This window comes from Musa acuminata, unplaced genomic scaffold (assembly GCF_036884655.1).
Source record: "Musa acuminata AAA Group cultivar baxijiao unplaced genomic scaffold, Cavendish_Baxijiao_AAA HiC_scaffold_698, whole genome shotgun sequence".
Classification (NCBI taxonomy): Eukaryota; Viridiplantae; Streptophyta; class Magnoliopsida; order Zingiberales; family Musaceae; genus Musa; species Musa acuminata.
Window position 1 is genome coordinate 1 of NW_027020933.1, and position 13,240 is coordinate 13,240.

At 31.3% G+C, this 13,240-nt stretch overlaps 1 protein-coding gene across 1 annotated transcript; it reads right to left on the reverse strand.

Annotated features, from left to right (window-relative positions):
- Positions 1 to 8,950: 8,950 nt before the first annotated feature.
- Positions 8,951 to 11,892, reverse strand: LOC135663300 (NAD(P)H-quinone oxidoreductase chain 4, chloroplastic). The gene has a single exon (XM_065176803.1). The coding sequence runs from the start codon at positions 11,067 to 11,069 to the stop codon at positions 9,657 to 9,659; it is 1,413 nt and encodes a 470-aa protein (XP_065032875.1). The 5' UTR covers positions 11,070 to 11,892; the 3' UTR covers positions 8,951 to 9,656.
- Positions 11,893 to 13,240: the final 1,348 nt, after the last annotated feature.

Genomic DNA, 13,240 nt, shown 5'->3' on the forward strand with positions numbered 1-13,240 from the left:
TGATGATTACCTAAAAAAAGGATATTTTATTGATACCCATAAAAATCTGGATAGAAAATATTTGGATTATAGAATTCTTCATTTTTGCCTTAGAAACAATAGTGATATTGAGAACAATAGTGATATTGAGAACAATAGTGATATTGAGAACAATAGTGATATTGAGGACTGGACCGATATGTATATCGGTACCGAAATTTATAAAAATACTAATAAAAATACTAAGACTAAGACTCATCAAAAAAAAATTTTTGATTGGATGGGAATGAATCGAAATTATTCTACCATATCAAATCTAGAACCTTGGTTCTTCCCAGAATTTGTGTTACCTTTTGATGCATATAAGATTAAACCGTGGATCATACCAATCAAATTACTTCTTTCTAATATTTATTATGAAAATGATATTAGTCAAAATCAAAATGAAAAAAATATTAGTCAAAATCAAAATGAAAAAAATATTAGTCAAAATCAAAATAAAAAAAATATTAGTCAAAATCAAAATAAAAAAAATATTAGTCAAAATCAAAATAAAAAAAATATTAGTCAAAATCAAAATAAAAAAAATATTAGTCAAAATCAAAATAAAAAAAATATTAGTCAAAATCAAAATAAAAAAAATATTAGTCAAAATCAAAATAAAAAAAATATTAGTCAAAATCAAAACATCAAAGATTCCGTTAAAATAGAATTTCAAAATTCCAACCAAGAAAAAGAGGGTCAATCAAATCTTGTATCAGATCCACAAAAACAAAACCAAAAGGAATATCTTGAAGAGGATTGCACGAGATCAAACATTAAAAAAGGTAAAAAAAAAAAAAAACAATCCAAGAAAAATAAGGAAGGAGAACTAGATTTGTTCCTGAAAAAATATTTTATTTTTCAATTAAGATGGGATGACCCCTTGAATCAAAAAATTATTAATAATGTTAGGATATATTGTCTCCTACTTAGATTGATAAATCCAAGGGAAATTGCTATATCCTCGATTCAAAGAGGAGAGATGCATCTGGATGTAATGCTGATTCAGAAAGATCTAGCTCTTACAGAATTAATAAAAAGGGGAATATTAATTATCGAACCAATTCGTCTATCTTTAAGAAGGGATGGAAAATTCATTATATATCAAACCATAAGTATTTCATTGATCGATAAGAGTAAACACCAAATTAATAGAAAATACATAAAGAAAAGATATGTTGATAAGAATAATTTGAAAAAATCCACTGGACGACATGGCAATATATTTGTGAATGGGGATCAAGATCATTATAATTTCTTTGTTCCTGAAAATATTCTATCTCCTAGACGTCGTAGAGAATTGAGAATTCTAATTTGTTTCAACTCTCATAATCGGGATATTGTGAATAGAAATCCAGTATTTTGCAACGAAAACAACATAAGAAACTCTGAACAATTTTTGAATGAGGACAAACGTCTTAATACGGATTTAAATAAATTAATTAAATGCAAATTGTTTCTTTGGCCCAATTACCGATTAGAAGATTTAGCTTGTATGAATCGCTATTGGTTTGATACCAATAATGGTAGTCGTTTCAGTATGTCAAGGATACGTATGTATCCACGATTCAGAATTATTTAATAGTATATTTCCTATATATCACATGCCGTTTTCAGTAAATAAAAACCGAAAGATGTACGCATATGGTGTGTTACGTTCTGGTACATGATACGTATTTACTTGTGTATCAATTCAATTGAATCTAGAAAGAAATCTACAGAATCTTTTTAGGTGCAAAGAAATCATTCTCTTTCGTAAATGCAGAAATATATTATCCTTTTCTTTTCTATCTAAATCAAATGGAAAATTTGATTTAGATAGAAACGGATAAATCTAAATTTTTGCGTGTACTAGATTAAAAAAAATTGACATAATATAATAATTATTATTTTATTTTTCCTGATCGGTAAAATCCATGGCATGGAAAAGAAAGAAAAGAAAAAGATAAAAAAAGTTTTATGGTCAAAAATTCATTCATTTCACTTCTTCCACAAGAAGAAAAAGAAGAAAACAGGGGTTCTGTTGAATTTCAAGTATTAAGTTTCACCAATAAGATACGAAGACTTACTTCACATTTGGAATTGCACAAAAGAGATTTTTTATCACAAAGAGGTCTACAAAAAATTCTGAGAAAACGTCAACGTCTGCTGGCTTATTTGTCAAAGAAAAATAGAGCGCGTTATAAGAAATTAATTGACCAGTTGGATATTCGGGAGCCAAAAAATCGTTAATTAAATCGTTTGAATTAGTATAGTAGTTATTAGATTTTTTATTTTGATGAACCTCCTACTTTTTTGAGGAATTCATGAAATAATGAATTAAGGAAGAAAAGATATGACTGTACCGGCTACAAAAAAAGATTTCATGATAGTTAATATGGGTCCTCACCACCCATCAATGCATGGTGTTCTTCGACTGATCGTTACTCTCGATGGTGAAGATGTTATTGACTGTGAACCCATATTGGGCTATTTACACAGAGGGATGGAAAAAATAGCGGAAAACCGAACAATTATACAATATCTGCCTTATGTAACACGTTGGGATTATTTAGCTACTATGTTCACAGAGGCAATAACGGTAAATGCACCAGAACAACTGGAAAATGTTCAAGTACCTAAAAGGGCTAGCTATATCAGAGTAATTATGCTGGAGCTGAGCCGTATAGCTTCTCATTTGTTATGGCTTGGGCCTTTTATGGCGGATATCGGCGCGCAGACTCCCTTTTTCTATATTTTCAGAGAGAGAGAATTGATATATGATTTATTCGAAGCCGCCACAGGTATGCGAATGATGCATAATTATTTCCGCATCGGAGGAGTAGCTGCCGATCTACCTTATGGCTGGATAGATAAATGTTTGGATTTTTGCGATTATTTTTTAACAGGAATTGTTGAATATCAAAAACTCATTACGCGAAATCCCATTTTTTTGGAGCGAGTCGAAGGAGTGGGCATTATTGGTGGAGAGGAAGCAATAAATTGGGGTTTATCAGGACCGATGTTACGAGCTTCTGGAACACAATGGGATCTTCGTAAAATTGATAATTATGAGTGTTACAATGAATTCGATTGGGAAGTCCAATGGCAAAAAGAAGGAGATTCGTTAGCTCGTTATTTAGTACGAATCGGTGAAATGAGGGAATCTATAAAAATAATTCAACAGGCTCTAGAAGGAATTCCTGGAGGACCCTATGAGAATTTAGAAGTCCGACGCTTTGATAGAGCAAAAAATTCCGAATGGAATGATTTTGAATATAGATTTATTAGTAAAAAACCTTCACCCAATTTTGAATTGTCGAAACAAGAACTTTACGTGAGAGTAGAAGCCCCAAAAGGGGAATTAGGAATTTATTTGATAGGAGATAATAGTGTTTTCCCTTGGAGATGGAAAATTCGTCCACCCGGCTTCATAAATTTGCAAATTCTTCCTCAGCTAGTTAAAAGAATGAAATTGGCTGATATCATGACGATACTAGGTAGTATAGATATCATTATGGGAGAGGTTGATCGTTGAAATGATAATTGATACGACAGAAGTACAAACTATCAATTCTTTTTCTATATCGGAATCCTTAAAAGAAGTATATGGACTCATATGGATCTTTGTACCCATTTTGACCCTTATATTGGGAATTACAATAGGGGTACTAGTAATTGTGTGGTTAGAAAGAGAAATATCTGCAGCGATACAACAACGTATTGGGCCTGAATATGCCGGCCCCTTGGGAATTCTTCAAGCTCTAGCAGATGGAACTAAACTACTTTTTAAAGAAGACCTTCTCCCATCTAGAGGAGATGTTCGTTTGTTTAGTATTGGACCGTCTATAGTGGTCATATCAATTCTACTAAGTTATTTAGTAATTCCTTTTGGGTATCGCCTCATTTTAGCCGATCTCAGTATAGGTGTTTTTTTATGGGTCGCCATTTCAAGTATTGCTCCTATTGGGCTTCTTATGTCAGGATACGGATCGAATAATAAATATTCCTTTTCAGGTGGTCTACGAGCTGCTGCTCAATCTATTAGTTATGAAATACCATTAACTCTATGTGTGTTATCAATATCTCTACGTGTGATTCGTTGAACATGAACTTTATACTTCTTTCCTAGAAGTAAAGGAAAGAAGTTGAATGTAATGTATTGAATAGGTATTTTATTTTTTATTCATCATTCGGGTCAATGAGTTAAACCAGATAGTTATATGAGTGAAACAAAACAACTTAGAAGTTTGCAGTAAGAAGATAAAATCTCATTTCATATGTACAAGAATAAAGTTGAAGTAAACATAAGCAGTGTAAACTGTTTACCCCAAGATTAAGATTCTTTCATTAGTCATCATATCTTGGAGCGGGTGTAAAAGATCAACTGTATGGAGTTTTCATTACTGTCTTGTATTTATTACCATGCCGTAGATCAATCAAAAATCAGTGGACGGTTAGGAACACCAAAGTGCACAAAGGATTAGTAATAGAGATAATGTAAGGTATCAAAAAAAGAGATATTTCTACAATTTATAAAACGAATAAAAATAGGGACTTTAAGTTGGTTTATATTTATAAATTTATAAAATATAAATTTATAAAAAAAATAAAAAAATGAATAAAGATATTGATGCATAAAATAAATAAAAGAATAGATAAGAAGAGATTCGTCCACCTCCCATGGATTTGATTCCTTCCCCTATAAAAAAACTTGCAATGCCAACCCCATTTGTAATTCCATCAATTATATATCTATCAAAAAACTGAGTTAGTTCGGTTAATCCCCTTATACCCATGGTAAAAACCTTAGTATAAAAAATATCTATGTAACCACGATTATATGACCAATTGTATATCCCATTTTTTATTTGGTCCAAGAGAATCCTTTTAGGACCACCTTTTACAAATGCATTGATAAAGTTCAAATTCCGGAAAAACGAATAAGCAGACCCATATAAGATATATGCTATGAATAGTCCGGAAATAGCTATACTTACTGAAAAAATTGCATTTGTAAAAAATTCATACCAATCCACAGAATAACTCGAATTTGGATGGAAAAGGTTTGTGAGTGGAGTTAACCATTTGGATAATATATCCAAATCTATTACTCCTTGATCAAAATGAATTCCTATTGATCCAACAAACAAAGTAAATAATACCAATATAAGCAGAGGAAATAGCATAGTATTGTCCACTTCGCGAGGGTACATAGAAGTGTACTTTTTTTCGAAAGAAGTATTAAAGTATCGTATGCATTTTTTTAGATTATTATCAATTTTATACATATCCTTTGAAAAAAAGAAGACCCTATTATTCATTGTTGATAAAGGTAAATTTCTATTGACTGCTTTGGCTACCTCCTTTCCCCATAGAGATATTGAATAGGACGAACTATTTTTTGTGCTACTGTAATCTTGAAAATGAACGCGCAAATGTCCATCAAAGGTAAGTAAATACACCCGAAACATATAAAATGCAGTCAATCCTGCTGTGAAACAAGCTATTATTGCGAAAATTGGTGAATACAACCAACTATCATTAAGAATTTCATCTTTGGACCAAAAACAAGCAAGAGGTGGAATACCGCAAATAGAAAGTGTACCCAATAAAAAAGTAGTTCTTGTAATTGGAACATATCTTCTTAAACCACCCATAAGAGCCATATTCTGACTTTTTTCTGGCGAATATCCAACAATAGGTTCCATTGAATGAATAATGGATCCGGATCCCAAAAACAATAAAGCTTTAGAATAGGCATGGGTAATCAAATGGAATAAAGCAGCTCGATAAGAACCTATACCTAGAGCTAACATAATATAACCCAATTGAGACATTGTAGAATAGGCTAAACTTCTTTTTATATCTCTTTGAGCAAGAGCCAAAGTAGCTCCTAGTAGTACTGTTATTACACCTATTAAAGATATGAAATTCATTATGTAAGGTATAGCTATGAAAATAGGAAGAAGTCGAGCTACAAGAAAAATTCCTGCTGCTACCATAGTAGCAGCGTGTATAAGAGCCGAGATGGGAGTGGGTCCTTCCATGGCATCGGGTAACCATACGTGAAGGGGGAATTGTGCGGATTTAGCAACTGCACCAATGAATAATAAAGAGGCACACAAAGTAGCAAATAAAGAACTGACACCATTATTATGGATCAAGTTATTAGTTATTTCGAACAAATCCCGAAATTCGAAACTACCTGTTATCCAATAAAAACCTAAAATTCCTAATAATAAACCAAAATCCCCTACACGGTTAGTTACAAAAGCTTTTTGACAAGCACTTGCTGCAGTCGGTCGTGTGAACCAAAATCCTATTAATAAATAGGAACACATCCCCACCAGTTCCCAAAAAATATAAATTTGTATCAAATTGGAACTGGTAACTAATCCCAACATGGAAGCATTGAAAAAACTCATATAAGCAAAAAATCTCAGATATCCTTGATCATGAGACATATAATTGTCACTATAAATAAGAACCAAGATTCCAACAGTAGTAATTAGTATTGACATAATAGAACTAAGTGGGTCGATCAAATATCCGAACTCTAAGGAAAAATCATTATTGATGGTCCAAGACCATAGATATTGATAGATAGAACTTCCATGTATTTGTTGAATAGATAAATTGGCTGAAAACCCCATAACTATACTTAACAGTAAAACACTAGGAAAAGCCCATATACGACGAATATTTTTTGTTGCTGTCGGAATCAGTAGAAGTCCAAATCCTATTGACACAGTAACTGGAAGTGGAAGAAAAGGTATTATCCATGCATATTGATATGTATGTTCCATAAGAAAACAAAATGAAATCTTTAATAATTCTACTATTCTAGTCTAGTCTTAGTAGAATATTCTATTCTGGTAATTTATAGCCATATTATATAGTATAATAAGAAAAAAGAGTTATACCAAAAGGAGTACTTGATTCTAATTATGTTTTAATAAAATTATATGTTTTAATAGGTTTAAAATATATTTTCAAACAGGTTTTAAATATATTTTTTAATAGGTTTTAAATATATTTTTTAATAGGTTTTAAACATATTCGAAAATGCTTTTTTTAAAACTATTCTACCAGGGAATAAGTATAGATAATGACTAAAAGGAACAATCTATTTTGAACAAAACAATACATGTCTTTCACATACAACGATAAAAACTGGTAACCCTTTTTGAATGGCAGTTCCCAAAAAGCGTACTTCTATGTCAAAAAAACGTATTCGTAAAAATATTTGGAAAAAAAAAGGATTTTTAGCTGCAGTAAAGGCTTTTTCCTTAGCGAAATCGGTTTCCACCGGACGTTCAAAAAGTTTTTTTGTGCAACAAACAAATAATAAAGTCTTGGAATAATCGGAATTGACATACCCGAAGAACTTCGAATTTTTTAAGATGAACGATTCACATTAATTAATGTATTGAACTCCTCAATATCAATATGAGTTAGAACTAGCTGTTGTAGTATGTAGATGTGGTATGTAGAATAAAGGTATGTATATCGAATTCTGAATATTTTTTCTATCTACTTTTTTCACAATAGAAAAATATTTTTCTATTGTGAAAAGTAGAGTATGATTACGATAGAAATGAAAATTCTTTTGTTTCTTATATGCCTAACAAAAACCTAATTAGTTTGGTAAATCTTACCATTATGCATTATATATATAATGAAGAGACCATTATATATAATATGAAGAGTATTAATACTCTAATGATACTAAGGAATGATACTAAGGTGTCGAAATCGTTAGAAAATTTCAAATTCTTTTGATTTAGTGATGAAATTGTTATACATATGAAATCCTGGTTATTTAATCTTCTTCATTGAAAAAAAAAATATTTTTTTTTTCATTTTGTTTGAATCTATGAAATCAAATCGGATAAATAAAAAACGAATCAAAAAATAGAAAATGAACAATTCTTAGTTCTATACCTCGACAGACAACAAAACTATTGAGTTCTAACTGTTTTGGAAGAACTTAGTTTCTAGTACGCGAAAGTTTATTATTAAAACTAAACTTACTAAAACTAAACTTACTTTATTATTAAAACTAAACTTACAATGATCCCAACTAAAGATTCTTTTTTTGAATAGAGATTCAAATAGGAATTTAAATGAATTTTGATTTATCGATTCTAATGTTTACTAAACTATATTGAATCCTTGATTCTCGACGATTCAACATGAATTGACTATTATTATTTCAAGTAAGCCGCCATGGTGAAATTGGTAGACACGCTGCTCTTAGGAAGCAGTGCTAGAGCATCTCGGTTCGAGTCCGAGTGGCGGCATCCTTGAAATCCTAGAAAATAAATCCTCTAAAAGAGACACAATGGATCCTATAATGTATTCAATTCTCGATTTAAATTCTCTAATGGGACCCCTTTTTATGATATTTACAACTTTAGAACATATATTAACTCATATCTCTTTTTCGATAATTTCAATTGTGATTACGATTCATTTAATGATCTTATTAGTCCGCGAAATCGTAGGATTGCGTGATTCATTGGAAAAAGGGATGATAGCCACTTTTTTCTCTATAACAGGATTATTAGTTTCTCGTTGGATTTCTTCAGGACATTTTCCGTTAAGTAATTTATACGAGTCATTAATCTTCCTTTCGTGCAGTTTCTCCATTATTCATATGATTTCCAAGATGGGGAACCATAAAAATGATTTAAGCACAATAACCGCACCAAGTACCATTTTTACACAAGGCTTTGCCACGTCGGGTTTTTTAACTGAAATGCATCAATCCGCAATATTAGTACCTGCTCTACAATCTCAGTGGTTAATGATGCACGTAAGTATGATGTTATTAAGCTATGCAGCTCTTTTATGCGGATCACTATTATCAGTCGCTCTTCTAGTCATTACATTTCGAAAAAACATCGATATTTTTTGTAAAGGTAATAATTTCTTAATTAAACCATTTTTCTTTGGTGAGATTCAATATTTGAATGAAAAAAGAAGTGTTTTTAAAAACACTTCTTTTCTTTCATTTCGAAATTATTATAAATATCAATTGACTCAACGTTTGGATTATTGGAGTTATCGTGTCATTAGTTTAGGATTTACCTTTTTAACCATAGGCATTCTTTGTGGAGCAGTATGGGCTAATGAGGCATGGGGATCTTATTGGAATTGGGACCCCAAAGAAACTTGGGCTTTTATTACTTGGACCATATTCGCGATTTATTTACATACTAGAACTAGAATACATATTAGAAGTAGAACAAATCAAAGTTTGCAAAGTATGAATTCGGCACTTGTGGCTTCTATAGGATTTCTTATAATTTGGGTATGTTATTTTGGAATCAATCTATTAGGAATAGGTCTACATAGTTATGGTTCATTCACATTAACATCTACTTGAATAAACTACACAGATAAATAATTGAATAAACTACATAAAGAATACATAAGAACATCATCCCATATATATATAAAAAGCTTCTTGTTTGTGCGAGTTTTTGAGAACCGTTTGAATCATTCCTTATTCAAAACGGTTCTCAAAAACTCAAAATGCATCTCATTACAATTCTAATTCACTTTATTCTTTTGCATTGTACAGCGAACGATTTTAAAAATCTTAAAATCAAAGACAAAAATTATATTTCCGTATTATTAATGAAAGACTATCGATGAAAGTAATTAGATAGGATAGCTTGCACCCTGTCAACTGATAGCGAGAGAACGAAATCCGGATAAATACCAATACCTATTACGGGTAGAAAGATACAGATTGAAACAAATAGTTCTCGTGGTCCAGAATCCGCAAAATTAGAGTTTGGAACATTGAATAGCTTGTATCCATAGAACATCTGACGTAACATAGATAATAAATAAATAGGAGTTAATATCATTCCAATTGCCATTACAAAAGTAATTAGCATTTTTGGCATTAAAAGGTATTTTGGACTAGTAATTATTCCAAAAAATACTAATAATTCCGCAACAAAACCACTCATTCCTGGCAATGCAAGAGAAGCCATCGAAAAACTACTGAACATGGTAAATAGTTTTGGCATTGGGATCGATACCCCCCCCATTTCGTCGAGATAAACAAGACGTATTCTATCACAACTCGTTCCTGCCAAGAAAAAAAGCGCAGCACCAATAAATCCATGAGAGAGTATTTGTAAAATGGCACCGTTGAGTCCCATTCCGGTTATAGAACCAATTCCTATAATTGTGAAACCCATGTGAGATACAGAGGAATAGGCTATTCTTTTTTTTAAATTCCGTTGACCGAGAGAGGTTGAAGCTGCATAGATTATTTGAATCGTTCCCACTATTACCAACCAGGGAGAAAATATAGAATGAGCGTGGGGTAATAATTCCATATTGATCCGAATAAGTCCATATGCGCCCATTTTTAATAAGATTCCAGCTAGAAGCATACATGTACTGTAATGTGCTTCTCCATGGGTATCTGGTAACCACGTATGTAGGGGTATAATCGGCGATTTGACAGCATAAGCAATAAGGAATCCAAAATATAATATTATTTCCAATGCCACAGGATATGATTGATTAGTTAATTTTGAAAAATCTAATGTGGGTTCATTAGGGCCATATAAACCCATACCTAGAACTCCTATTAAGAGAAAAATGGAGCCCCCCGCAGTGTACAAAATAAACTTTGTGGCCGAGTAGAGACGTTTCTTTCCCCCCCACATGGATAAAAGTAAATAAACAGGAATTAATTCTAACTCCCACAGCATGAAAAAAAGTAAAAGGTCTCTAGAAGAAAATAATCCTATTTGACCGCTGTACATTGCTAACATGAGAAAATAGAACAATCGCGAATTTCGAGTAACTGGCCAAGCCGCTAAGGTAGCTAAAGTGGTGATAAATCCTGTCAGTAAAATAGGTCCTATGGAAAGCCCATCGATTCCCAGTCTCCAGTGAAAATCAAAAACATCTATCCATTTTAAATCTTCCTCCAATTGGGTTAATGGATCGTCCAATTGGAAATGATAACAGAAAACATAGGTTGTTAGAAGGAGTTCCAACGAGCATATACATATAGCATACCACCTAAACATCTTATTTCCTTTATGAGGAAGAAAGAAAATGGAAGAACCGACGGATATCGGCAAAACAACAAGTATTGTTAACCAAGGAAAATAACTCGTGATAAAGACAAGATACGTTTGACCAGAAAAACCCGTGCTCGGAATAGAATAATATATTTTCTCGAGTACGGGCTTTTGTCGGTAAAGAGGAATCAATTGATTCAAGTGGATTTTTTTGTAACGTATCAATAACCTAGACCCATGCTGCGAGTTGTTTCATATGATAAATAAACACGGACACTCAAAAAATCCGTGGGGCAGGCGGATTCACATCTCTTACAACCCACACAGTCCTCGGTTCTTGGTGCGGAAGCAATTTGCTTAGCTTTACATCCGTCCCAAGGTATCATTTCCAATACGTCTGTGGGGCAGGCTCGTACACATTGAGTACACCCTATACATGTATCATAAATTTTTACTGAATGTGACATTGGATCTATAAATTCCAGATTTTAACATCAAAAATTTTCAATCTGGTAGAAAATTAGTATTTATATTATAGACACCAGACGAAGCAGTGGTTTATTAAAATTTTAAGAATCAATATATTTCTAAATCTGTTCATGAGAAAAAGCCAAGAGACTTTGATTTCCGTTTCAAAAATCATGATCATACGAGTCACATGTGTAAATAAAAATTGGCCGACAAAACAAATTGATCAATCATTCAAATCAATATTTCAATATTCATATTTTCAATATGAAATATGAATATATAAAAATAAAACTAAATTAGTAATTTAATTTATTTTCGTAATATGATTAACATATTATTATTTAATAATATTATTTTTATTATTTTATTATAATATTTATAATATTATGCAGTATATTATTATATAATACATTTATATTATTATATAATACATTAAAAATACATTAAAAACATTAAAATTTAAATACATTAAAATTAAATAAAATAAACAAATAAAAAACGAAATAAAAAAATTATAATACCAATTAAATTAAGAATATAATTATTTTTCATTAATGGAATATGAAAGTGAAAGAATAGAAATAGAAAAATATTCCAATTTCATTTATATTTTCTTATGCTTTATCATGTTGTGTGGTGTCTTGATTTATATGATCATTATAACTGATTATTCAATATATGATCATGATAATTATCACTAATTATTCAACAAATTCGATTGATTGATACGAGTTGATTTTCTGTTTCGATGAATCGACGAAACAATAGCTAGACCAATAGCTGCTTCAGCAGCTGCAACAGCTATAATAAAGATTGAGAAAATGTTTCCTTTTAATTGGCGACTATCAAATATATCAGAAAATGTTACAAGATTAATATTAACCGAATTTAGTATAAGCTCAAGACACATAAGTGCTCTAACCATGTTTCGACTTGTGATCAATCCATAGAGACCGATAGAAAATAAATAAACACTCAAAAAAAGTACATGCTCGAACATCATTGACTAACTCCTTATCAATCTCGATTCATTTCAATATGAACAATTGAAGCGATTCGATTTTTTATTTATTTAGAACTTCTAAAATTCTAAAAACTTTTTAATTCTTTTAAAATTCTAAGTATTTATTATTGGCGAGCCATAGTAATTGCACCTATCAAGGAAACTAAAAGAATTATAGAAATTAGTTCAAAGGGAAGATAAAAATCTGTCGATAAATGAATCCCAATTTGTTGAACGTTACTTATTAGGTCCTGTTCTATAATCTGGTTTGATCTTGTAGTCCAAATAATTCCGTACCATGACGTATCTGGTATAGTAGTAATTAGTGAAAAAAGAATACTTGTACAAACCAGTGAAGTGACTCCATCTCCAATGGTCCAAAAATACGAATCATTGGAATATTCTGAACCATTCATGAACATTACCGCAAATATGATTAAGACATTTACGGCTCCCACATAAATAAGTAGCTGTGCGGCAGCTACAAAAAAAGAGTTCGATGGAATGTAGAATAAGGATATACAAACAAGAACCAATCCCAATGAAAAAGCAGAATAAATAGGATTGGTAAGTAATACTACCCCCAGACCCCCTAATATAAGAACTGACCCCAGAAATGCTACAAGAATATCATGTATTGGTCCAGGTAAATCCATTATGTATAATATGTAAAAAAAAAAATATATAAGTCAAATCATGACCT

What these genes read in the sequence shown, in the direction of transcription:
- LOC135663300 (XM_065176803.1), bottom strand. Translation starts at nt 11,069, where the DNA reads ATGTTTAGGTGGTATGCTATATGTATATGCTCGTTGGAACTCCTTCTA.